The following is a 26,808-nucleotide window of genomic DNA, read 5'->3' as shown; positions in this document are numbered from 1 at the left end:
AAGATGCTCCCAGAAGTCGCTGATTGCCTCTTCCCGCATCTCTCAGGGCCAGGATAACCTGGCACGGGGCTTGCACGTCCTCTCTCCCACCACGTTGTCTCATCCAGTTGGCCCATAAGGGCCCCGATCCTGCTCTTCCCAATGCCGCTGGCAACCTCCCCGCTGGCTTTGGCAGGAACAGGCCTTTCACTGTTGATTTTTTCCCTGTCAATCAGTTACTTTGACATCTAAATGTCAAATGACACCACATGGCTTTTTTTTTTTTTCCCCCCTTTTTGTGTGTTTTTGCTTGTAATTTAATTGCAAGCACAAAATGGTGGGTGCAGGGCGAAGGGTTTTGAGAGAATGTATCATTAGCAAATTCAATTAGCTGGCACTTGTGCTTGCTGGCATGGAGGGCTCCTATGACGGTGCCAGGGAGCTGCTGCTGCTCAGAGGGGGCCGTGGCGGCGCAGCAGCTCTCCCAGGCTTTCTGGCTCACCTTTTCCTCCTACCCTTCATAAGCAGGCAAGCCATCCCTCCCAAACAGCTCGGGATAAGACGTTGTACAGTCAAATCCTTCCTCTGCAATGGTAATAATACAAGGGTCTGTCCTGCTTCCAGGAATTGTCTTACCATACCAGCAGATCAGCATTTCTTCAGTTGTAACATCATTCCTGGAAATAGTGTTACATGACATGCCCTCACTGCCTGTCTCGGTGTGAATGAGAATACAGCAAAGCTCATGTTTTCCATTGTTGAAACACTAGCATAAATCTTTCACTAATGCACTGCTGTCTTTTATTATAACAGTCACTGCAGCATAGAAAAGTACGTCAAATCTTTCCTTGTTGGTACAGTCAGTTGTTGGCATCGCCCTGACATGTTGTTTCTTTCCTTAAAATGGTTTTGTAAAGGGACTAAAATGAGTTGCTCAGCCTCTGGCAGCACCTTTGCATGTTTTGACAAATCTGAGGCTTCAATGTTGTGTGCAAGAAGGTTCAAAACAGTGGGGAAACAGAGTCCTAATGATAGGTTTTGACAAAAGTCAGCCTCATGTCAGAAGTGACGGTCCCAGATCTCTATTATTGGGGCAGATTCTGTGGTGGTGTCTGCACAGCGAGAGGCAGGTAGTGTGAAGGATGAGTGCAGGTGCCTGAGGAGGGATCTGCCTTTGGTCACCATGTGGCTGGAGCATCAGTCCTGTGTCATCAGGATGCTCGTGCATTCTCTGCAACACCTGCAGGTGCAGAGGACCAGGTACTCCCCTGGCAGCCATTAGCAAGGACTCCCACTTCAGCACGGGGATGCCAGCTTGCAGGAGCTGAGGATGAGGCACAGCAGTGTTCAAGTCAAAATCAGCTGTCCTCTGCAAAGGAGAGATTTAGGTTGACCTGTGGGGGCAGCAGTTTGGGAGCTGCTTTTGCCTGATTTCTGAGGGGAGGTTGTGGCTGATCAGAGATATGAAGGTACCTTTGTGCTTTGTGTTTCCCATTCAGAACTGAGTATTTCTGTTGTGTTGGAAGGCGATCTAACAGTTGGAGACTTGAAGCTGATGAAGCAAATGGTTATATAGAGAAATAATAAAACCACACTGAAGTAAGGAGTTAACGACTGGCTACCTGAACAACAAAGCATCCAGTATCCCTCTGTCTGTGTCTTCTCTTGGTGTTCCTTTTGTGCTGCTGCTTCCTTCCTATGTTGTAAGCTCCTCAAACAGGCTTATGCCTTCTTGGATATCTGTGTGGCCCCTTGTGGCTTTTGAATGCTCCCTCAATAGAAGAAATTTCTCTTTCATGATGAAAGGCTTCACCACAGCTTCCAACAGCACCAGGAGCTGGGACTGTCCTGTTGCTAGGAGAAAGGCTCCTGAGGCAAAAGCACTCTATGCTTCACCCCAGGCTGCCAGGACCAACTCATGGGGAAAGACCACTTGCAAAGGAAACAAAATACAGAGGAGGAAGGCTAACTGGGGTAAAGTCTATTAATCTGCAAAGTGTTTATCTTCATTGCTCTTCCTCTGACCAGTGCCTGGCTGGTGCTTTGCTGTCTCTCTTGCTCCACATGCAGTGCAGGATGCTCCTGATCACCCACCCCAATCAGGACACTGGTTTTTCTCTACTGCACTTGAAACTGCCTCTTGTCTCTTTGCAACAGGTGAATGCAGCTCCTCTCAGCTCCTTTCAAAGCAGCAAATGGCACAGCGTAAGTCAGCTCTCCCCTTGGTTCCCTTTCTCTCTGAACTTTGTTGCTTTTGGGCAAGGAGGAAAAATATTTATCTGGTCAATATTTCTCTTCTTACCTGTTACACCCTCCTCCTACTTGCCAGATTGGGAAAAGCTGCTTCTCCTGAAGCCAAAGATTCTTGGTAGGTGCAGAGAAGAGCCTGTCTCATCAGTCCCTGCAACACTAAACCACTGCAGAAGCTCAAGTCCTCTTCAAAAAGAGGACCTGTGTCCTTTTATTTCATGTTTCTTCGCTTCTTAATTTTCCAAGTATGTGATTCAGAAATGGATGCCTCTTCAGTGCCCAAGACATACTAACATTTTTTCTGGCTGGGGAAGCTGAGGCAGGCGACTCGTGTGTGTCAGCACGGTTGCAAATGGATTTCTGTGGCAGGACTGGAACTAAGTTGTGCCTCAAATGAAAGTTTTCTCTCCAGGGACATCAGGCAGACTAATCTCTATGCAAACATCTCAAAACTACTGCAGCTCCTTGGGAGCGTGGGCTGTGCCCCAGCCCTGGTCCGAGAGCTGTCCCTGCATCCCAGGGCTGCTGTGGGGTGACTTTCTGATGTCCCCTGCAAAAGACTGCAAAACATTGGGCATAGGTGCAAATAAGCAGAAAGTGTCTGGCAAAGCTCCCTGCCTTTTTTTTTGTATTATTTTTTCCACTCTGCACAAGATGTTTTACGGCCTTTGTGAGCCCATATAGATGCTGGTTTTTGGCATGTAGTGTTCTGGAGACTGCAGGCTGTTACTGAAGCCTCAGGAGTGCAGCTGGCCTTTAAACCCAGCTTTATAGGAAGGAAACTCTCTGGTCCCACTGGAGGGAGGTACGATCTTATGACACTTAGTGGAAATAGAGCAGGTTTACTTTGGTTAAAGGAGGAGTATTTCCAAGGAAACATGGGTTATTTAGGAGTGTTCAAAAGCCAAGGCAAGTCCAAAAATTTTAGTACAATTTTCTTGCTTTCCCAGGCTAATTTTATGAGGAGTCTCTAAGATGTGAATGAGGAGTGATTTTGTTCAACTTTAAAAATAAAATTAACACCAGTATGAAAAGGACTGAAGCCCAGAGAACCACAAGTGTCTTATTTTTTTTTTAACTGAAGGATGCAAAGGCTCAACTCAGGATGTAACTGTGGTCCATTTGGAATAATGTATTTTATACTAGTCTATGAGAAGAAACAAATGTAAGATTGCTTTGAATGGAGACAAGCCCATTTTTAGTGCAATTAAAGAGAACATTGATGTCTTTTCTCTTCTGTCTCCTGTAGGACTTTCTACCCTTTCCTGCGTGCTTTCCCTTAAAACTTGCCATTTTTCTTTCTGGAGATAACTTCATCCCTCACAGGTCAGCCTGTCCTTCATTTTTTCCTGTTTCAGTGCTTAGCTTCATTACAGTTGTCAGGCAAAGTTCAACAACAAGCCTGGACTGTACCACCTTCCTCCTCAAAACTAATTATCATGTTTCTCTTTCCTGCTAGCAACTTTGGAGTTTGTATTGAGTCTCCGTACTTTTGCTTCTTTGCCTTATATGCATTTTGATCCTCTCTCTTCTCTGTCACATTCAGCCCTTCCCACCAACTCACCCTCTCACTTTGGTCATCCCTGGTACATCACCTCTGGGTTTCAGAGGGATTAGAGAGCAGTGAATGACAAAAACAGGGTAACCTGGGTTGTGATGCATGGCTGCAGTGGCTGCCAGCAGCAGGTGCTGTAGGTCAGCTGGAGCTCTGATATTTGTACCACCTAAGTTGCCTCACTCCTCTGAGTGAATCTCCACAGAGTTGCTTCCCTAAGTGCGACTGTTTAAACTACAGTCCTCCCTGTAAGTTAGATATTCTGCAATAAAATAGACTTCAGCAACTTCATTGCTATATATAAAGTTTTCCCTTAAACCTTTTTTGAACTAAGTCCTGTCTCCTCCCTAGGAAGCATCTGCTTCCCATTGCCAAATTCTTCTGCGTTCCTGTCCCTTTGGTTGTGTTTTCTCTGAATCTTTTAAAAAATGTGCATTTTGGCTGCGCGGTCATGCCAAGGAGTGTGAGAGTTTGCACATTTCGAGCAGGGATTGGCCCGTCTTGAATTGGTGCATCCAGAGAACCTGTCACAAGTTCCTTGAAGCACTTCTGCCTTCTGTTGTGCTGGCACTGAGCTGACGGGCGCTCATTTTGCATGTCTCGGCTCTGCGCTTGGCTGGTGAGGATGTTTGCAAGGCTGGATATTTCTGGTTCTACTCCACAGAAGCCTTAAATGGAGTATTTGCTGTGCCCTTCCTTACAAAAAGGAGCCTAGTAATGAAACTTTGAAGGCTCCTGTTCAAAACTCTCATGTCAGACCTGCCTGGGTGGTGGTATGTCTCTCTCCCTGTTTGCTGAAGGAGTTTCTGAATTTTTTGGCTGTCACCACACTCCCTTAGCTCCCCTGCAGCTCTCCTTGTTTTGCCTTACAATGGGGTTCATAGGCCTTATTAATGCCATTTCTTCCTATAACATTCAAGCCATTTTTCACATGGAGATTCAAAGATTTGGAAGTGGCTTGTAAGGTGGTTCAGACTATTTGCCGTTGTGCAGGACTGCACTGATGCTGTTCCCAAAGCTTTGAACCACCCCATAGGACTATCTGCAGAAAGTGCTCGTGGCCTGGAACCCCAGGGCAGGTCCTTTTCCATTAAATGGTGTATTTGAAGCCTTTAAAGCTACACTTCTCAGCCCCGTAGGACTTTTCCATCAGGTGGTGGCAGAAGGAGCCTTTGCTGACCCTGTTAGCAAACACCAGCAGCTGTAGATCACTATCATGAAGCAGGAGCCACATCCCTTGAGGTTACCAAACTTGAAGTGATAGCATATGGATGCAAGTCTATCACCTGTGTCATCTGTCAGTGATGACTTAATTATCTGGCACCTGGAACCCTCTTACTACCCAAAACAGAAATAAGAAGAAGGAATGACTGATTTAAAACCTCCTTTCTCCAAGTAGATGTCGATCTTGTCTTGCCAGGTAATTTAAATGGTGCCTTCTGACCTTCAGAGGGATGAATCTAAGTTAAATATCAGCCATTTGGATCTTGGCAAAGTTCAGATTTCCAAAATGAAGAAATACAAATAGCTAGAAAGGTGACGCTGTTCCTTCTCTGGATGGCTGAACAAGTGCCATTAGCGCTTGAGTGCATTCCCAACTAGATATAAAAGGAATCGGGAGTGTTAAGGAAAAACAGAGTAAAGTGAATGCCTATTACAGCTGTCGCAATAGGAAAGTTGCAACATTTGCTTGTAGGAAAAGATGCAGAAGCACACAGAGTACCTGTTAGTGCGAGCGAAGCCAGGCTTGGGCAGGATTTCAAGTGTTAGAGACACAACCCTGAAGGCTATATGCAGAACAGCGTGACTTTTCCATGATGCTGGTTAAGAAGACGTGCCATTGCAAATTCTCCTTTTTTTTTTTTTAGGCTGCTTAAGTTTTCTTGGGCCTTTATAGAGTAGACGCAGCTTAGGAGTTTTGAGTGTGTCAGGGGACTGAACCGAGGGAACAGCGTCCTTGGCTGCATTATAAACACGGCTTGTCCCTTGGCTGCCTCGCTGCAGATCAGATTTCTAGCCGAGAAATAAAGTTCTCAGAGGAAAAAATTCTTGGTTCCTTTGTCCCGATTTCCTGTTCACAGACTGTACGGTCTTATACTTCTCCCTCTTTCGTCTTTAAAATCAGGAGCTCTCTGGGTCAGACATAGTCTCTTCCCACACCTCTAAAACACTGGTCATGACAGAGCCATTACAAACAAAGCTGGGGGTTGTTATTCCACCAGAGATTCTGGAGTTTGGGGAAAAATACTGATTCGGATAGACATAAGAATATGAAAGAACTCATGTTGAAGGATAGTGAAAGACAGCTCATTCTGGAAAATAATGAACGTTTCTGTTCTAGTTCTTATTTTGTATTTTAATGAAATGGAACAGATGGTTGACCTAAATCTCAAGGACTTCCTTGGTCCCAGGAAAGCACCCAGGCTGATCTTTCTGTGGGCTGCCAAAGCCCTGCAGACCCCGCCAGGGAAACAAGAAGTTCCCGATGTTACTTTGCCCGTGATGCTGCAAGGTCTGCTTTAGCAAATGATCAGTCTGTCATGAACAGCCGTTTTACTGGAAAATTTCTGCTCAACTTTATCACTGATAATTATACAGCTTCTAAAGGTATTAACAAATAATGCTGGTTCTGGCTTTGTCTTAAGAAGATTTCTATCACAATTAATCTTTGCCCACTCTCCATAATGTCTTGTTTCTTGGAACACAGAGGCATTGCTATAAATATCCATGAGTATAAATATGAATACACATATATACTTGAGTGCACAAATTGGTATTTTATAATATCATACCATTCTGTGTCATATAAGTTAATATAATATTGCATGTTTGCAATGAGAAGGCACATTTTTCTGGACTGGTTAGTCAAAGTGAAGCATCAAAGGTTAATTTCTTTCTGCCTGAAATTTGCAGGAACTAAGTTAGATCTGACTTTACAGTGCCATGATAAACTTTGTGTAATATATCTTGCACAAAGGTAAAATACATTTTCCATGACTTAAACCTTTGTGGATAGGTGCTATGCTAAGGGCAATTAGATTTAACATCCCTGGAAGCTCCAAAAGCACTTTAAAGGACTCACTCTTTTATTCCAACTCTGATGCTCAGAGAGACTGAGACATTTTTGGAATGGGTTTTGATGGACTTATATGAAAATTTATATGACTAAGAATGGGGTTTGTTCCTCTAGAATATTATGGATTATTTTTATGTTGGAATTACATAAGTGTGCAGAGCAGCGTGCAGTTGGTTTAATGTAGCTAAAAATATATTTTCTGCTTTCTATTTGGAAATGTAGCTGGATTTTTCCAGCTTCCTCTCTCAGCGTTGATGTTATGGTGTGTATGGGTTATAGGAAAATTGAAATGCATAGTAAAATCAAGGGGTTCCAAATGGTTTAATGTTCGATTATATCCTTCAGAAGAGTAATGTTCATCCATGTCCTCCCCACTCCTGATTTTGAACTATGTTGAAATGCCTTACAAATGGAACTTATTTCAGAGAGATCATCTGGATGTAAATAAGGACAGGAGTGGGCAGCACATGAGGAAGCAGAAAGCTACGGCAGCTGGGGCAAAGACCTGCTGGTGCTCGTCCTGCTTTCATACCACAGCTCATTTGCCTCTGGTGCAGCAGAAATCACAAAGATTACCTTGACAGGAGAAAGCTGTTTCAGTGAACAATCAGGGATCACAAGCCAGTAACAACTGTGACCAGTTACATTATCCAAAGCTACTCTGTCTCCTGCTTCATAGTCCTTTACCTGTCTCTCTATTTATAAAGACTAGGCTTTGTGGGATGCTATACTATCAAAAAGAAGTTTCTTGGAGGAAGATTTTTCCAGCTACATTTTTGATGAAAAATCTTATGAAATGCAAGGTGAGCTCTCCTGTTCCAAAAGAGAACAAATTAGAAAAACTGATCGTCTTATTTTAAACAATTGACTGTCCCATTTAACATCAACCATCAGCACATTTTTCTTCACCCTGCATGTGGTGCAAAGACACATTACAACACTCCAAAAATTTTAGGAGCTGAACTGTGGTTCTGTGGGCAGCTTTGCTGTTTTCTGAGCAGAAGAGTTTGTATGTATGATGACTGTATAAAGTGATAAGGCACATTGACACTCTGAGACAATGAATGATGCAAATATACTGCAATAAAGATGAACAAAGGGTGTCCCTGTAAATTAACTGCACATCTTAGCTAGAACAATTACAGTACAAAATTGAAGAGCTAACAGGATGCTTGCATCAGATTTTTAAATGCTATGTATAATAGAACATGTTTTACAGCATGAAACCAAAATTCTGCACTTAGTTTTCTTCTTTTGTCCCTGTCCTGTATGTTTTCTGAAATGGACATGTCACTTTGCCAGTATAATCTTATCATATTTAGATTTGATTTAAATCCTGTTTTTTCTCAGCTGTGCTTGCTAATGGAATCACTCATGCTTTTTATACAGTTGATCTAATAATATTTTCTTCACTGCTCTCTGGCATTATTTTTTATTTTGTAGAAATCATGGCAAATCTGGCAATAGAAATTGAGTCTGTATTTTAATGATATTGATGCTGATTTTCTTGTGTGCTTATATAAGGTGGGTTTTTTCCTTTCTTTGTGCCATGGTCATTTTAATATACTGTGACATGAGCATGTGAATGACTACTTCAGTTACAAGGTTCTCTAATAAGGAAGCAGACTTTTCCAATATTACTTTGTCACTTAAACTGCTGTACTCATGCAGGCCATCAACAGAATGTCCGTGAGATATCTTTTTTCTTTTTATTTCGTAAGTAGGATACTCTAGCAGCCTGTTGGAAGTCCGCGGTCCTTCTTCAATGCAAGGAGAATAGTGGCTCATCCCTGGAAAGCACTAGGAGATAAGTCCATGACTTTCAGCATTTTCTGATTTGTAGATTTCTTAGTTTACAGATGAGAATTGATGAATAGATACATTTTATTTAGTGACAATAGATTTTTCTCAGCTCAATTCTGGTTACACCCAGAAAGAGGACAAATTAGTGACAACGGCAGTCTCTCATTTTATAGTCATGCAACCTCCATAATGACTTTAACGGGTTGTCATTGAAGTGAAGGAGAGGAAAGAGGCACAATATGTTTGTGACTTAAGAGTGATTTTTATTTAATTTTAGAGGGGATCTGAGACTCCAGCTGATACCTCAGGAGGTTGAAGCCCTTTACAGAGGCAGCAGATGCAGTTCAGCATTGCTCTTTCTATTTTACTTCAACTCTGACCATGGAAGAGGCAGCTCTTGGGACAGAAAATGTTCTGTTTACACGCAGATCTTGGCATTTTTCCTAAGGGTACCAATTATAATGGTGTTTTTTGTGATATGGGCACACATCCATTATGAATTGGCTTATACCCACCTACTCATTTTGCACAGGCCATGGCACATGAATCACATGGCAGTGATTTCTGTTTGTGTGCAATGTTAAGGAAATCTAGATTGTTACCAGCAGAATAATGAATTCCATAGAATTGTTCCGTTGTGCAATGACATGAAGTGTGCTAAGAAAAAGTGCAGTTTCTCAATAATTCCCTAGCTTTTTTTTTTCTTAAACCACAGGGATGATAGATTATTGATCATGATTAATACTCAGTCACTGTGAATTATAGTGTGGAGCAGTGCCTGGAAATCCCAGCCTGTTTGGTAAACTTACTTTCTTGCATAACAGGAAACTTACCTTGCATTTAAGAGGCCTGAAATATAGGTAGATGAAGATTAAAGTAATGGAACTTCCCAGCTCATGTAATTGAAAGAAAAATTTAATAGATACATACATTCTTAGTCCAACACTATTGAATGTTTTTTGATACTGCGTAAGCATCACAATAGGAGAATACAATTGTGGACATTTTAGTTGTTCCCATATTTTGCTTTCTTCCTGAGAACCAAAGTCTTCTAGAGCCCAGCTGTAGTACTCCATCTGAATACCACAGCAGCACTGAAATTAAGGCAGAGTTGTGTGTTGTCTTGAGTTTTGGAAGATCTGGTTGTGATTTCTTAGGAGTGTGAGTGATCAGAATGCTCTAGGAAGCAGGGGAAAGTCAAAGGAGGTAATATAACATGCTCCATCCCTGTATGTGGGGCTGTACATGGGGTAATTTTTGCTAGCCCCATATCAAAAGGGACTTACAGTATGTATGGAGAGTAAGGCACCAGAACGACATTATAGAAAAGTTCATCTGTAGCCAGGGAATTTAATTTCCTTTGATATCACCTTTCAGAAGCACCCCGAGGCCTTTTACATTTGGTCCTCTGTGTGCAGAGTGCAGTACAATATTTAGCAAATGACAATTTCTGATGTAAAGGGTTTATGTCCTAATCTGTATTGTGTCCTGAGAACAGAGAGAAAGGAGGTGAAAAGACATTTTCTTCTTAAGGAATGAGACTTCTGGGTCATTTCCAAGAGGAGATCCTTAGAGAGCATCCCATGGTACCTTCCTGTAGAAGGTAGCAGTATAGCTCTTTATTACCTCCGTCTCTCTCTTCCCCCAGCCAATCTGTCAGTGCATTTATGGTGCTGGGGAGAGGCGTCGTGTCGGAACGATGTTCCCGTTTGCAAAATCATAACTTCTATTTGTTGTTCTGAGGAGCTGGTTTCACACACTTGCGGAGCTGACATCTCTCTGGGAGCACAGCTGAGTCCAACATGTTCAGAACAGCCATCCACCCAAATGCCTCCTACTCAAGTGCTCAGACCTTCTTTCCCACTAAACAGAAAATGCAGAAACACCCTTGAATAGTTCCAAATATTTCTGTTTCACTGGAATGTCTACCCATGTTCAAATCTGATAAACAGGTATTTTTCTGGCCTAGGAAGACAGTTTAGTGTGGGAATAGGATGGCTCTCCAAAGAGGAAACCTAGTTTCTGGAATAGTTAATGGAAAAGTCTGACTGACTTACTCTGGTGTCAATGTATTAAATGGTTCCTGTGTGTCATGAAAAATACAATACTACAATTAACAATTTTGTAGCAGAAAACAAAGTCATCGTAAGCTGCTGCTTCTACTGCATTGTATGAACTAAGATGTTTCTCAAGGTCTCATTGCTCATACAGAAAGCCTCTAAAAATCTACTTCCTAAAACAGGAAACTGAGCAATGTGTACACTTTAGGTAAGGAGTTATTGCTGCTTTATTTAAAATACTACCATTCACAGCAACAGCAGCTCTCAGTATATTCCACAGAGTGATTCAATTCATATTGTTGGGACATCCTGTCTAGCCATGGCTATGGTCATGACCATTGTATGTCTGTCTTTGACCTTACTCATGCCTTAGAGTAGACATGACCTCAGTTTGACAATCTCTGGATTGCAGCATGAAAAAAAAGCTCTTCTGAATGATGATTCCTAGGAAAAGAAACAAAACAAAACAAAACAAAAAAGTACCAGTAGTCCTTAATTCAGCTCTACATCTCATGCATGGAGACCTCACTTGCCGTGGGTGATCCCAGTACGGTCAATGTTTATTACCTTACAGGCTTAGAGCTGGGAGAAAGCATCCCGGCTTGCAAGATGAATTATACACCTTTGGGTCCCTCACTGCCAGCATTTTGGGCTATGCCACCCTCTGGTTTCTTCTGTTGGGCTACTTCCAGCTGTTGCACATGAAATCTCTCCTTTTGGATGGCAGCATCAAGAGCGAGGACTGAAAACACACATCTCAATTGGTATTTCTCTAAGAAATGGCATGTGGGGCAAGATTTCTCCTTTTCTGACTATTAAATGCTTTGTGTCAGTGTCTTTATTCATACAGGCCCACTTGCTATGTCATCAAGGACAAGCGATAATAGAAAGCGGAATGATCCAAGCCTCTAGGGCCTGATATGTTGCACTGAGAGTGCAACAAATATTGGGAGGTTTAAGATCAAAAATCTGTGGGAGGGTCCAAACTGGAGCATTAAAATGCCCCTGCTGTGCAAAGCCAGTGCCTCCCACGTGGCAGTGGTTAGTGATTTTCAGGTTTGGGTGCAGACCCACCTGGCAGGCTAGTGCAGGTCTGGCTGTTAAGAGCTAATGACTTTGTTCCTTTAGGCGGCTACAGCTGACAGTGTGACATTGCAATTAAAATAAGCAAACCTATTCCACTTCCCACTGATGTCCTGGAAGGAGCACACAAACAAAATGCACTGGGCTGCCCACTGCATTTCTAAGGTTTCTTGTCCTTAGGTCACTAAACTTCTTAAGGTACCTGTATAAAGATAATTAGCAGTTCTACCTACTTCTTACTTTCTGATTTTTTGAAAACATGAATTTTCCAGAAGCAGGGGGGGAAAAAAAGGAAATTCACACGAATTTTTGTTTCCATTAAATGTGCGTCAGGACTACAGATTTGAAATTCAGGTAATTAAACAGGTGGCTTCAATGATTTCAGTAATGCTGAATTTCTGGGCATCTTGTCCACAATACTTGTCTGGGATTCCCCAGGCACTTCTGCACTGAAATCAGTGGGGTTTTGGGGAGAAGTTTTAGTGTCTATACTAAGCAAACACTGACTTTGGTGTTAGTCTATAAATATCTGATGTCAGCAAGCAACTCTATATTTTCCTCTGTGTTTAATATGTGCATTCTGCACCCTCAGGCAGCTGAATTTACATGCTTTTGTTGTCATATGTGTAATGTGCAATATGTATTTCCTTTTTATTAATCAGACCTGCCATCAGAAAAGAGATAGAGGGAGTTTGAAAGCAAAACCAGGGTAGATACTGTCATTTTGTAATCTTTTGTGCACAGGTGGAGAAGCCGGTTTCCACTAGAATAGGTGAAAATATTCTGGTACTTGCAGTTATCTTACAAATGAAAACCAGGCAAAGGAGTTACTGACTATCCACGGTGTAATTCTCCTCTGGAAGTGTGCAGTCAATTCCCATCTAGGCTAATTACACTTAAGGAGCCCTTTCCTATAACTAATGAACAATAGGCATAACCTGTTATTACATAACCATAGGCACGCACATTAATACATTGTTGAATTGCACTACCCTGTTAAAATGCTTCCTCTACAAAATTCACTGGAGATTTTTAGAGACATTTGCTGTAATTACTGCTAGCATGGTTTCTAATTCATTTAATTTTCTTTTCTACCTAATCTGAGCATATAAGTGTGTTTTAAGAGATTGAATAAATAAATTTTTAATTATAAAATGAAGCTATATCATTCATTATTAATTATAACCAACAATGTGTAATACATGTTTAGGTATGAATCCATTAGGAAGATTAACTAATATATATCAGTCCTAAAATAATGTCCTAATTTGTCCTGTGTTTATGAATGGGGAAATCTGTGTTTACAGCAATTAGAGGTTTAGAAAAGCCTTGGACTGACAGTGGGTAAAGCATTGAGCGCACTTGGCACTTAGGAATTCTGTTGTCGTCTATGGCAAAGGAAAAGATCTTTTTGCCCTTTATTGTTTTCAGCAATTGGTGCAATCATACAACCAGAATGGTACAGATACATAGACCTCCAGAGTGGGAGGAGCGTGATGCACATAGCCCTCGTTGGCAAAGACTCTGGTTATTATTATTATCTTTAAAAAAAAAAAAAAAAATCTCCTTTGTATTCTGTCAGTTCACTTTCAGGCAGTTTTGAGGAATTTTGTTCACTTATTTTCCTCTTAGCGATAGCACACTTCAGAAATCTCCATGGCAAGTTCCAGGCATTCACCAGTCTCGTGGCAGGACTCAAAAAGGCTGCAATCAATGTCACAGTCACAGTTGCAATCGTTGTTGGCATGGTCTTCATTGGAGGTCTGGTAGTATCTATTGGATGGACAACAGGTATCTGTCAGCCAATGTTCACAGGTATCAGGCAGCATTATAAGAAAGTCCCAAAATTGGCAGAACAAGCAGGCCAGGATAAGTGTTGCGCATTCATCTAAGAAAAAGGAAAAGCAGCGAGACATAAGAAAAAGGGCATGCTTGATTACCCAGGTTTGGGCTAGTGTGACTACACAGAAATGAGATGCAAGGCAGCACTCAGAGCACACATTGATGGTAACTACTTCCATAGAGTAAAATGAAAAAATTTAATTTTTATATTCTTTGTACTGGAAAAACAACAGCGGCATGAAAATAATTTGAATGAAAATATTCTGTGTCAGTAGAGTTCAGAGGAACAAGTAGAATCATAGTACTCTGAATCAACTTTGTGGTTAGACTCTATGATCTTGAAGGTCTTTTCCAACCTAAATGATTCTATGATTCCATATTCTTGAAGTACTTGGGCTATAACTTTTAGCACAGGAGTGAACCTCACTCAGCAGGGATGCTTTGCTGGGGGTTCCGCAGTCTTGCAGGAGTTTGGAAGTGCTGCTGCTTTTTGATGCCATTTAGGCTACCTGACCAACACATGTAACACCAGAGTTTTTCTTTTTCATAAGAGTTTGCAATTAAAGATAAAAATCATCAGGCTGCTCCTGCTATGTCCAGGAAGGCCAAAAGAAAAATCAACAAAATAAACCCCAAAAATCTCTCAGGGACATTTTTGTCTGCATATTTATGTCTTGCTTTGTACATGGTTAGTCTGGATGCACGGGATAGTTCATCCCTGGCCTATGATTTCAGTTTGGCATCTGGGTAATCTTCTGAGGTGATCTTATGAACAAGACCAAATTCACACATGAGGAAAAAAAGAGTACAGACTCATCATCTGCTTATAGTTTTATTTCTGTAAGTATTCTGTTTCAGTAAAAATGTTTAAGGAGAGCTAGATTGCCTAACCAAAGTTAGGGGAGCAAAAGCAAGTCTGGAGAACAGCATTTACAGAGGGCAGTGAGATGATCGATTCTCAACCCAGGGTCCTTACCCTTCCCCACTTAAATGGGTTTCTCACATTTTCATTCACAAACCTGTTAATTTTTGAAAGGTGACAAAAGTTTAGAAAATAATATCAGCTAGGACGTGTGTTTAAAACTAGTGAGTATTCCTGAAAGCCTGGGAACAGCAACGAAAACTTTGTATTATACTTGTTCCCCTCAAAAATCAACTAATTAACTACCCACGGTTCAAACTACAGCATCTGGGGAGGCTGCCTCCCAGGGCTCGGAGCAGGTGTGAGATTCCTACTGTGTGAATCCAGTTGGAGTGCAAAGACCCAGACCTTTCAATTTTATTTTTTTTTTCTCTCCTTGTTTTTGGAAAGGAAAACTGCCTTCAACAATATGAATGCCTTTTCATTGGTTCTTTCAGGAAAGCATATGGTTATAACCACATTTCTTGCCCTAGGATGACTAACTGTGAACTCATTCAACTGCATTGGTTCTGTTGTGGCATTTTCTATCTCACGTAACATAAAGTTCACTGCCAGGAAGTTTCCAGAATTATGCTATTTTTTTTTTCCCTTTTTAAGAAAGCTTTCTTGATGAAAAACAAAATTAAAATATCATTCCAGCTTCTTTATAAAAAAAGGCAGCTAAAGCAGGTAGAAAAAATAAATAGCATGTGATTGAACTTCTTTCTAAGTAGCACATCATCACCAATGTTATCAGTTTTAATACTTATTTAAATATGTCAAGATCTATTTAAGTTCAGACAAGCACAACTAACTTATAAGTCAGTTCTGTAGAATAAGAATGACTAGATTTCAGTGATACTTAGTAAATTCATGCTTATATTTTTTCTAACTAAATGAACTGAAATAATTACAAAATTGAAACATTTTATAAGGTGACACCACTGCATTTAATTGTATGAAATTTACAGTGTAGAAAATGTAATCATTTTATCCAGTAGTCCATGGTGTAATTAAGACTATTCTTTTAAGATATCTTATGTTTATGAAATTTCCTTGCTATATATAGATATGAGAGATGAAATCCCAATTTATATATCAATTAAGGATCTTTCAAATTTTTTTCCTCTCCAAAGATGTGTTTTCTAGTAACAGTTTTTTTCGTGAATGTGTTAACCATAATGGTGCTTATGTAATATGGAGCAAATATATATGATTCTTAGGGCTTCATCCAGAGAAGAAAGCACACAAAAAGCACAAGATTTTAATAATAAAGTAATGTTTCAGCACAGAGTCTGTGATGTGCAGTAAAGATGCTTTTAAATTCCCATCAGAGCACACACCATGAACTGTGATAATGGATGTAACACATTTCGAAAAATCTGCATGTATGAGGCTTTTTTGTCCTGTTTTAAGTGGGGTAATGTATATAAATAATAGATATTAGCAATTAAACATCCATTCCTACGCATTCATTTATAGATTTGAAAATAAATTAGCCACAAACTGCATAAAAGAAGCAGCAATCTCCTGTTTTCTCTTCTGTTTTCCCTGCTGTTTGCAAAACGGCATTACTGCATTTATCTCAGTGAGAACAACGACTTCAGCTCTCGTTCTCTGCATTAGTAGATTAATTACCACAAAATAAGAACTTGTAATAATTTTGCTAGCCTGCCTTCTCTCTAAGTTTTCCTGCTCTTGTTTGGAGGTTGTCAGCTCACCCTCTGCTCATGCAGATGATACCCTCAACAAACCTGGTCCAAAGCTCGCGGCAGCCACAATGACCACCCTTGGTGACACCTGTGAGCTTTGGATCTGCTCCTCTCAGAGCTCTGGGAACAAAATAACCAAGCATGCCCTCAGCTATTGCTCTGCATTCAGAGGTTCTCCATGCACCAGTGAACGGGATTTGGCCTCATGTGTGGAATAAGCAGTAACTTGTCAGAGTAGAGTGAACAGAGTATGCAGTGACAACCACAAATCTGGCTTCCTTTGGTTTCCTTGGCTTCCATCCAGCCCTTAACATTATTAATTGAGCACAGATTGTTTCTTTTGTTAATTTCCTTCACTTTTAGCTTTTTTAAGGAGTATGAAATCTGTTATTTGCATCACATGGTACACACCTGTGTGCCAGTAATGGTTGAGGGGCCAGATCAGATAGTCAGCAAACTCAGAAAATACTGGAGTGTCTGGACTAGAAGACTAGTCCCCTAAATGAAATAAATACCTCAGATCCTTCATTGAAATTAAGTGTATTCTAACAGATGTATCAGAGACATGCCTTCTATTACAGGATCAGCGATACAATAGAGTACAATGGTTCCTGAAGAACATAGTGGTTTATTGTGTTGATCTGTCTCTAAAAATTCTTAATTTAAGAACTGTGAAATTATGTACTGATAGATCCCAGCTTCATTGGATATCACACATTAATCCATTATTGTAAGAGGTGCACGTAAGAAACTTCAAAAATGCTTCACAGAAGCACTTTTTTTCACATCCACTGGAATAAGCAGGAACAGCTGTTTCTCAGCATCATTTCACTAAAATCAGGGGTGTTATATTAATTAGATTAGCAGGAGTCATGCCCCTTGGTCTGTAATAAGTATTCACAACCCCTTCTCTTCCTTAAATCTTGGTTAAACTATTGCCTCTGAAGCTCTTACAATAACAATGCAGGTATGCAGCTCTTTAGCTTGTGCTTTTACGCAATAAAAAGGATCATCTCCCTTTTGGAAAAGGTAGGACAGCTCTGATTATTAGCCCCAGACCAAGTTACATTTTAGCACTTTTTTTTTTTTATTATTATTACGAACATGTGTTTGAACAACTGGACTTCTGCTGCGATTTTGGTTTGTATCTACCTTTCATAGAACTTTTTTTTCAAATATGCTTTTTCAAAACTCAGGGCATACTGAACTAACCAGGAGTTGTATCCACTTGTATCCACCTGGCCCAGCCATCAGAGACAGTTTTCTGCAGAAGCAGAGCGGAGTGTGAAGAGAGCTCCTCATCCTCACCCATGTGAGTTTTGCAGTGTAGTCAGCAGAGGGAAGGTTTGGTGATGGGTCAGCAGAATGACAGAGTTGGATGTAATGCTCCATACAAGAACTCCATATACAAGTCCATAGAAGTAATAAACTGATCACCAAACATGGCATCTGTTCAGCAACTACAGCAGCTGCTGCAGTACCAATGGCAAAAGCAGCAGCCTCTGCTACTGGGAGAAATGTGTCCTTGTGAGATATTCTCTTTATCTGATACCAACACTAGTGTCTTGAGCAAAGACACATTACAAAAGTATAAATGCTCTGTTGTACAATAGACTGTAAGTTTCTCTTCTATTACTTTAATATCACTGTCAATTTAAGGTCATCTTCTACAGATTCTCATCTATCACAAAAAAGTCTGCCGGGAAACTTAATGCTGCTTTTGGCTATGTGCTTGAATCTCCTGTTCAGCGTGTAAGCATTTATTTCAAGTTAGATACACATAGTGCTCTTGGAATGGACATTATTTAGAAATCAGCTTAAATGAGATCTGTTTTATAAAACATACCATCACTGTCTCTCTGATGTACTGATGCGTCATCTTCAATGTAAGTGAATTCTCTGCATTTCTCCAGGGAAGCAATGGATGATGTGCTTGCATCTGACAATTTCTTCTCATTTTTGGTACCCTTTGATGGAGCATCTGTGATGCTGAATTCTGCAACAGAACTCATAACAATACCTTTCATAGGCTTTTCATCTGTATGTTTTTCATTTGTAAGCTGGTTATCTGGTGGGATTAGAAAAAAAAAAAAGACTGACTTGTTTGCAACACTAAAAGATCTGAAAGAATAACATATGTAGAATTTCCAAGCCTACAGTTGTTTACTTCCAAGCCCTAACACTACTTACCTAACAATTTCAGGCTCTTTCCACAAGTAAAGTTTAATTACAGTATAAGTATTTGTGAACTTGCATTCTAAGGTTTTTCTCTTAAATCCAGTGGATTTAGGGGCTAGGTAATAATTCACTTCGACTGGGTAGGATCAGGTTAGGTGAGAGAACAGAATTATTACCTCAGTTGACATCTATTTTGGGTGTGATATCCTAACTCCAATTTGTGATATAAAAGAAGGCAAAACAATTATCTTGTTCTTTTTCAACAGCAGCTCTGTTTGCCTAAATTTACAGCCAACAGTGTGTGTGTGTAGGTGGTACCTAGATGCAGATGTGCCAGATCACCATGGCTTGTAGCACCATCTTGTAGCAAAGAAAGCCAGATGGTCTCTGTTTAACATCCGGATTCATTATTTCATAACTGCATCCACACTTGTGTTGTTGGCCTGGAAGTCAACTAGAAGATGGGATACTTCACATGCTGTCAGCGTGCCAGAGAGGCAGCTCAAAAACCAGAAAGAGAGCTTAATTTTAAGCCCCAACTAGGGGAAAGGTTAAGAAGAGTTCTGAGCTCAATTTATTCTCAAAGAACTTCTCAGGCACAGATAAACATGGGTTGATATATAGTTTCACTTACTCTCCGAAGTGATCAAGAGGCCAAGAAAGACAGTCATTCTCTCTGTGGCTGGGATGATAAAACCTCATCAGTTCTTATCTACAGCTGATTAACTCCTGCACCTCACATCAAGCACAGCCTCACTTTTTATCTTACTTAAATCTCGTGATATGCTTGCTCTTGAGCTATATACAGAAAATCAATCTTTACAAACACCTCAGTTTTGCAAACATTACTTTCTGAGAGGAACAGTCAGTGCTCTAAAGCATTTAGTCTGTGCTCCGCTGTGAGGAGCCAGAAGAGATACTTGCATATCTCTTGTTTTTCAGGTGCCTTTGACCCTTGACGTATATTAAAGAAAAGCCAAGAAAAGGTTGATAGAGGGTGAAAGCTTGATGAGACTGCAGTTTTGTCCTGTAGTAACCTTGCAACCAAAAGGAAGAAATGTCAATGGGATGGGTGGATTGCAAGGTAAGTGAAAGACCACTGGGACTGTTTGGCTTGAAGTCAGAGAAAGCAAGAATTTGAGGTCTCACTAGTACCAGTGAAGACCATGAAGGTGGCAAGGGGTCTTGAGCATCTGATATATAAAGAGAGGCTGAAGGAGCTAGGCTTGGTTGGCCTGGAGAAGAGAAGGCAAAGAATGGTGCTAGATACCGTTTTCCACTTCATAACCAGGGTAATGGAGAAGCCAAACCCCCAGCTCCTCCTTGAAGTACACAGAGGTGAAAGGATATGAAGCCATTGTCACAAGCTGCAACAAGGTCAATTGGGATTTCATATTGGGCATATTCTTCATCATGGAAGGTCTAAAGCACCAAGGCAGCCCCTGGTGAGGCTGGGGAGGTGTGAAGAGCTTAGCTGGGGACAGAACCCAGCAACCAGCTCTTACTGCAGGATTAGCCTGGGTTTGTGGCAAAGGTGACTTCTGTAAGTCCCTTCTAAGCTTGACTTTTCTATGATTTCTATGACTCTGTTTACTTACAGAATGAGTGAGCAATTAATTTAAATTTTTACTCAAAGTCAGATTTCATGCTGTTTTGTACCAGTTTCATGTGATAAAAAATGCAGAAGCAGAAAAGCTGGGTAGAGGTTAGCAGAGTGAAACCTTGGGAGAGGACAAGAAGAAATACTAAGCTATCATAGAATCATAGAATGTCTTGACTTGGAAGGGACCCACAAGGATTATTGAGTCCAGCTCCTGTCCCTGCATATGACATATGACACCCTCAAAATTCACACCATGTATCTGACAGCATTGTCTAGTCTCTTCTTGAACACTGTCAGGCTTGGGGCTGTGACACCTCCTGTTCCAGTGCTCCAGCACCCTCTGGGTGAAGAACCTTTTCCTGTCCAACCTAAACCTCCCCTGGCACATCTTCCTGCCATTCCCTCAGGATCTGTTGCTGGTTGCCAGAGAGAAGAGTTCAGCGCCTGTCCCTGCTCCTCCCGTTGTGAGGAAGCTGTAGACTGCAATGAGGTCTCCTCTTAGTCTCCTCTTCTCCAAGCTGAACAAACCAAGTGACTTTAGCCACTCCTCATACAGCTTCCCCTCTAAACCTTTCAACATTTCATCTTCATTTCAACTTTAAATCACTGCTTTAAAAATATGTGTTGTCAGATGTACTGGCTTGATATTTAAGCTTGTAATAATGAAAAAGTCTACCATGAAGGGAGTGAGGATTTTCCCTGTCCTGGAGACTTTACAGGTTGGCCTTAGGCAGGGAGAGAGCAGTGGGATAGAGAAAAGTGGAAGGAAGGAGACGGTAAGACAGCAGTAAGCACAGAAAGGAGTTTCAGAAACCTATAACTGTCAGGTTCTGTGAGTGTTAGGAGGAAGACAAGCCACAGGCGAGACTTGGGAGGGGCAGGAGTTGTGGTGGCTCCTTCAGATGTGAAGCAGCAGTGCAAAGCACAGTGGTGCTTGACTGCAGGTTATACACTTGGTCACGAGAAACCAGCATCCTGGGCAAAGCATATCTGATTTTGCCCATCTGTGATAATTTGTTTATGGTTTTCCCCCCATAGTGACTACATATAGCTCCCCCCCTACCCCGGCTCTGACCTCTTGGCCAGCCTCTTGATTCCAAAATGTGAAAATTCATGCATTTTGGATGCACTTACACGTACAGTAACCACTGTTTTCCAGTGTTCATAAATCAATGATATATCACTATTTTTCCTGCATTTACATTCAATAACATACCATCTCCAGGAAAAGTTGTACTAGTTGAAGTAGCAGAGCTCTGGAGGAACCAATGTCTCTTTATGTATTGGATTTATTGGATAATAATTGATTTGTGAGTCCAAAAGACACATGCCCCACCTGTTATTCAGGTGCCAATCTTACAAATGGATCTTGTTTGTCTAGGTTGAGAGCTACACACAGGCTGAGCAGTTGAATACACATGGATCAGACTGAAAGGTCTAGGCAAGAACGACATTTTCTATCATTTTCTACTTTCAAACTTAGAGCAAAAGTCTAAACTGGATCTACTTTAAATCTCAATATGTCTGTTGAGTTCCCCATTTCTGCAACAATACAATGGTCACAGGATACATTTAAGCATTCAGTAAACACAACTGAAAAAAACCAAACACAAATAATCAGTAAATGCCAGACTAACATTTACTGTATCCACTGACTTTTCCTATTCATGCTTTGAGTCAATTTTAATTCTTGAAGTGCTGTTGAAGAGAAATCAAAACCAGAAATAGGAAGGCATAGACATAACCTGAATTTTTCAATACAGCACCATTAAACAAAAGGGAAACAAAAGCTGTCATTCAAGGACTCTTCTGTTTGTTAAAGCATACTACATCTTTGAAAATACAGTACATTTTAGTGTCAGACTCTTAGTTTGAAAAGCTCCCTTTAAGTAATGTTATACTTGTCTTGTACAGCTAGATCAAGTCTTCATGCAATCACTGTAACAAGCAACTTGCTATGACAAGTGAGATCCTTGCTTCCACAAAACAGTGTGATAGAGGCTAAAGCAGTGTACAATTATAGGTCTCCATTTCATTTTAATGCAATTACCTTCAGTTCAGCTGTGGGTCTATCTACATTACGCTTTTTATCAATTTAATGTTTGCACAAAGTGTCTAAAGAAATATAATAAAGATTATGCTAGACCAGCATTAAAAAAAAAAGGTGGTTAGCACTTTTTTCCTTTATAGTTTGTTGCTGCATGGAACAGTAGCAGGGTGAGAGTTTGGAATAAATAAGTGGACCCAAATAGGCTTTAAAAATATGTTATGCACAAATGATATTATTTATTATTAGTGTTAAATGAGAATGTAAAAATAAAATACAATTAGAGAAGGGCAGGAGTGTCAACTTTGTTAGTCTTTTAAGAGCCTGTGTTCAGCTTTAGATATTCACAAATGTCTATGTTTTTAATATGTAGAAATCATCCACTGAAGTAAATTAAAAGGGAAAATAGTAAGTGTATCATGATGAAGGAAGCTCAGATTACCCAGTGTTAGACTGTTAGGCAAAGGTAAACTCCCACAGTGTGCCATTTTTAAACAGTACCATGAAGAAGCAACTTTCTTCCCCATATGGGCAAGCTGGGGCTTGCCTTGGCTGTTGCAGTGGAAGACTGGGATCATTCACCTATGTTTGTATTAAAGATAGAGGTAGTCTCAATAATGACACAAAATTCCTAGTTTTTTTAAAGTTAGGTGATTCAGGCAGCTGACTATAGTGTATAATGCAAGAAAGCACAAAGTAAATCATTTACTTTCCACTGATGCCAGCCCCAGATCCCTCTGGATAATAGTGAGGAGCAGCAATACCGAGACCGACATTTACAGTAGGTTCCCTGACCTCTTTTTCTCTTCATTGGCTTAGGCACAAACCAGGGTCTTGCAGCCTTGGAGAATGGGAAGTTGAAGTTTCCTATCATGCTTTTATATAGCTTTTATATAATGACATATAAGGACCCTAAGTCTGCTTTTGGCAAGGGACAGGGGAGACAAGAGGTACTCTGTTCTGCTGTATGGGGGCTGCAGCAAAATGGGTAATGACAAAGAGCTCTTTGGAGCAACTGGTTAGGGGGAGTTGCCACTGAAAGAGAAGGAGAACTGATCTATCACCCTATGTAGGGCTCATACGCATCTTATAAGCAAAGGACAAGGGAGCCTGTGGCTCTACTCACTGGTGGCATTTGCTCCCAATCCATTCCGGCAGTGGCCCTTTGCCTCAGACCCCTGCGGCAAAGAGTCCATAGGGTTAATGGTGAACTGTGTGGAAACCTCTAGCAGTTTAGGATGTGTAACTTTTTAATTTCACCGTGAGGCATCTTTGCGTATCAGTGCAGTGAGACAACCAAAGGAACTCCTGGCTGATCGTCCTGCCATTCATTATCCCATGCAATGCTGTCACTCCCTGTCTATTTAATATATCACGTACTCATCACTGAAAGGGCTGTGTGCCACGTCCATTCAGTCCTGAGATGAAGCAGGCAGAGCTACATCAGAACTGATGGATGATAACTTCTAAGTATAAAGCCTTGAAATGAACTCGCTTGGTTTGAAAAGATTCATGCTATACCCAAACCCCAGGTTTTGATGGCCATGTTTCAAAAATGAAAAAGAAAAAAGAAAAAGTAAAAAGTAAAAAGAAAAACAGAATGCTATCTCTTGCCAGTCTAAAGGACATAATTCATTTGCTATCAGCAATGGGAGGGGATGCTAGGGCTATCTCTGCATGGTGTGACACATGTATGGGGCCAGCAGCTTACCTGAATGTTCCTCACTGCTCAGCGTCACCTTGGGAAGCGCCGGGAGGTGCAGGGAGCTGGTGCAGCTGTCTTGGTGGAAAAAACGAGACAACATTGCAGAGGGACACTATAAATAAATGCGGCTTGGCACATGTATATCCCCCAACCACCTGGTGACAGTCATTGTCTTCAGGAGTTGTTGCTTTGGGGGCAAATAGAAACAAGCGTGATACCTTGCAAGGGGAGCTTACATGGGATGTTGCACAGTTTCTGTTACTCCCTGCCTCATTTGTGGAAAGGAAACCACAAGAAAAATTCGCTAAGAGAGAAAGTTTCTTCTGGGAAGAGGATCACTGGCAAACATTGATGTTCCTGTCTCAGGTAGGTGCAGAAAACTTGGGGGCAGGGAGGTCTGTGATGAAATGCGGGGCATCATCCATGTCCAAACACCCCAGAAACCTTAGATGAGGTTCCCAAACCATTAGCAAAGGAGGAGAGAGGGAATCGCACCCCCAAACTCCAACTTCTATGGTTTAGTCTTCATTACGGACAAGATGCCCAAGGTACTTGCGGTGGCAAGCCCAGGTCCCCATGTGGGTGCTGAGCTGCCATCCATTCCCTGCAGAGGACTTGGAGGCTTAAATCTCCCTTCTCTCTCCTAGCGCCAGGGAGGAAAAGTAGGAGGTGGGAGTGTGGGACTGTCCCTACAGTGAGTGCAGCAGAAGAAAAAAACTCCAGAGGAACTGCTCTCATCCAGGTAGGAGAGGCCAGAGGGAGAATGGGTGTCACGGTCAACTGAAAGCAACCTACTTGAGACTCATATATCATGGGTGTTTTCATAGTTTTGTGCCCATTACATTTTGCTGAGCTCAGGTGTAAGGATACGGGGGATTTAGAGACTGTTTATTTTTGTCATATGGAAACAGGAAATAGTACACAAGGCCATAAATATATTTTGGTTTTCATATGACATCATAAACCTGTGCAAGTGCTTCTCTTCTGATTTATGATGATGGACTGGTAATTCACAGGAGCTTTGGGTTTACTTTTTTTTTTGCTGTTGCAGTAACAAAGTTAATGGTGCGATCCCTGGAGGGGGTATTTTATCAATAGTGAATTTTTGACCTCATTGCACACATTTTAACTTCATGAATTAGTGACCCAGCTGACTGTAAAGCCTTCTATAGGCTTATTATAAATCTATCACAGGACTGGCAAAAAAATTTGGCCCGGATCCTAAACTCTGACAGGCATGTGTTGATGGACTGCATAGCAAGCACTTCCACTAATATTTCTCACTAATTATACCATATATTTTTAAAAAAATGAATGAAGCCAATGTTTATATGCAGCTTTAACTGCTTTTGATATAAGAAAGCAACACAATCCCTAATAAATTTTCACCTTCAACATTTCTATTCATTATAATTTTTACCATGATGAATGAAGTTAGAACTGAAAGGGGGGGTTCATCTTGAAATCTGTTCAGTGAATGACTGAATTTTCTTCCCTTGCCCAACTTGCGTTGAGGAAGGAGGGAACAGATGGACACAGGAAGAAGAGGGAGGCGAGTGCGGAATGAAGGAGATGGGTGAGGAACAGATGGAGTTGGGGGAAAGCGAACAGGATAATCAGCAAGGATGGTAGGAAAGCTTTGCACTTGACCTTGAGTTGAAATGAAAATCTGCATAGACCATGGGACATCTAGATTTTGCTTTGTGATGCATCCTTTTTTCTCTCTGTGGCACCTATGCCTTAAGTCTTGTGGGCCATCCCAGTAGTCCATTCCATCCCAGGGTGTCTGCAGAACCAGAAACTAGATTTTTTTTTTTGAGTGGCCAGCTGCTGCAAGAGGGCATCTGCACTGTCTTCAAGCCCCATAGGTAATCACAGGGGAGAAATGAATGCAAAGATCGTGCTAAAATGGGTTGGGATGTGGCAAGTCTCCCAGGCATTCAGCCAACCCAGAAACTGGAGCTTATGATTTCAAAGAGGTGTCCTACACCCTGTTTGTTAGGATCCAATGGCCAAAATAATCAAAGTGATTTATGGTTTTACCTGCTTAAAGTAAGACATTTGAGATGGCCTGGTTTTCAGAATATGCTGAGCATCTGCACTTTGAGGTGTATTGAATTATATAGCCCAAATCACTGGCAAGTCCTGGAAAATCTTGATTATATTCTTAATTCTATTAAATCGCCTGCATGTAGTCCATTGGTTCTGGGTTTGCTAGCTGAAGAATGGAAGAGGTGAAAGTTAAATATTGGCCATGTGTGTCATTCCCTTTGAAGAAAATGGGAGCCATGTGCACTCACCTAACAACGAAGTTTGGCCCCAACTATGATTTCACAGCTGGGCCTTGACTTCAGGAATGCCAAAGCACTAAATGACTCAATTGGAGTAACTTGATCAATGCTGTATTTTCACTGTGGATTTAAATTGCACACACAGCAAGAGCAGAGTTAGTTTTCTTCTCCCTCAAAATCACTTTTCTCTGCAGATTTGATAGCATAAATATGAAGTTTTGCTCTCATCACACAAATAAGTGAAATGGCAGAAAACGTATGTCAAATAAAATGCACAACATTAAGTCCTTTTTACTTTTTGGAGGCTGTTTAAGAAAATGGCTTCATTAATTTTGACTGAATAAAAGGTTTCTTTAAGGGATTTCAATAGATGACATGAAAAATGTTAATATGAATGATCAAGACAATGGAGGTTAAAACTGTTTTGAAAATATGTTTCTTTTATGGATCTCAGCTGTTGGAAGAGTTACAGAATAAATATAAGGTAGTGCTGACATTCAGTGCTGTTTCATCTTAGCAAAAGAGTTTTTAATAAAGAAAATTCTTTTCAAGGAATGCTTTCTGCAGCCAGTCTTCAAAAAGAGGTTTTCCCCCCTCCTAGTTTAATAAAATTAAAGTAATTTATGTCATATTGATATGTCGATATGTTTTTCAATAAACTTTTTCGCAGAGTTTTTTTTAAATTCTCTTCACTTTAAAAATTATAATTATATGTCTTCCTCC

At 40.8% G+C, this 26,808-nt stretch overlaps 1 protein-coding gene and 1 long non-coding RNA gene across 6 annotated transcripts in view; one reads left to right on the top strand and one right to left on the bottom strand.

Annotated features, from left to right (window-relative positions):
- Nucleotides 1-1,523: 1,523 nt before the first annotated feature.
- On the top strand, nt 1,524-26,757 carry LOC135580462 (uncharacterized). Its single transcript, XR_010475098.1, has 2 exons — nt 1,524-2,184; nt 19,382-26,757. It is a non-coding gene; the product is annotated as an uncharacterized LOC135580462 (long non-coding RNA).
- Nucleotides 9,167-26,808, bottom strand: part of MDFIC2 (MyoD family inhibitor domain containing 2) — a 51,073-nt gene continuing 33,431 nt past the window's right edge. The window contains exons 4-6 of one of the 5 annotated variants that reach the window (XM_065075409.1): nt 23,801-23,869; nt 18,108-18,329; nt 9,168-13,579 (exon numbers count right to left, since the gene is read on the bottom strand). In XM_065075409.1, the coding sequence (XP_064931481.1) occupies nt 13,350-13,579; nt 18,108-18,329; nt 23,801-23,869 (521 nt within the window). In that variant the 3' untranslated portion in view covers nt 9,168-13,349. Of the gene's footprint in view, nt 13,695-18,107; nt 18,330-23,800; nt 23,870-26,808 lie in introns of all 5 variants that reach the window. The other 4 variants (XM_065075408.1, XM_021282594.2, XM_065075411.1 and 1 more) reach the window with 4 other exon arrangements.

This window comes from Columba livia, chromosome 10 (assembly GCF_036013475.1).
Source record: "Columba livia isolate bColLiv1 breed racing homer chromosome 10, bColLiv1.pat.W.v2, whole genome shotgun sequence".
In the NCBI taxonomy this organism is placed as follows: domain Eukaryota; kingdom Metazoa; phylum Chordata; class Aves; order Columbiformes; family Columbidae; genus Columba; species Columba livia.
The sequence above is the reverse complement of the archived record's forward strand: the minus strand, read 5'-3'. Positions and strand labels throughout refer to the sequence as shown.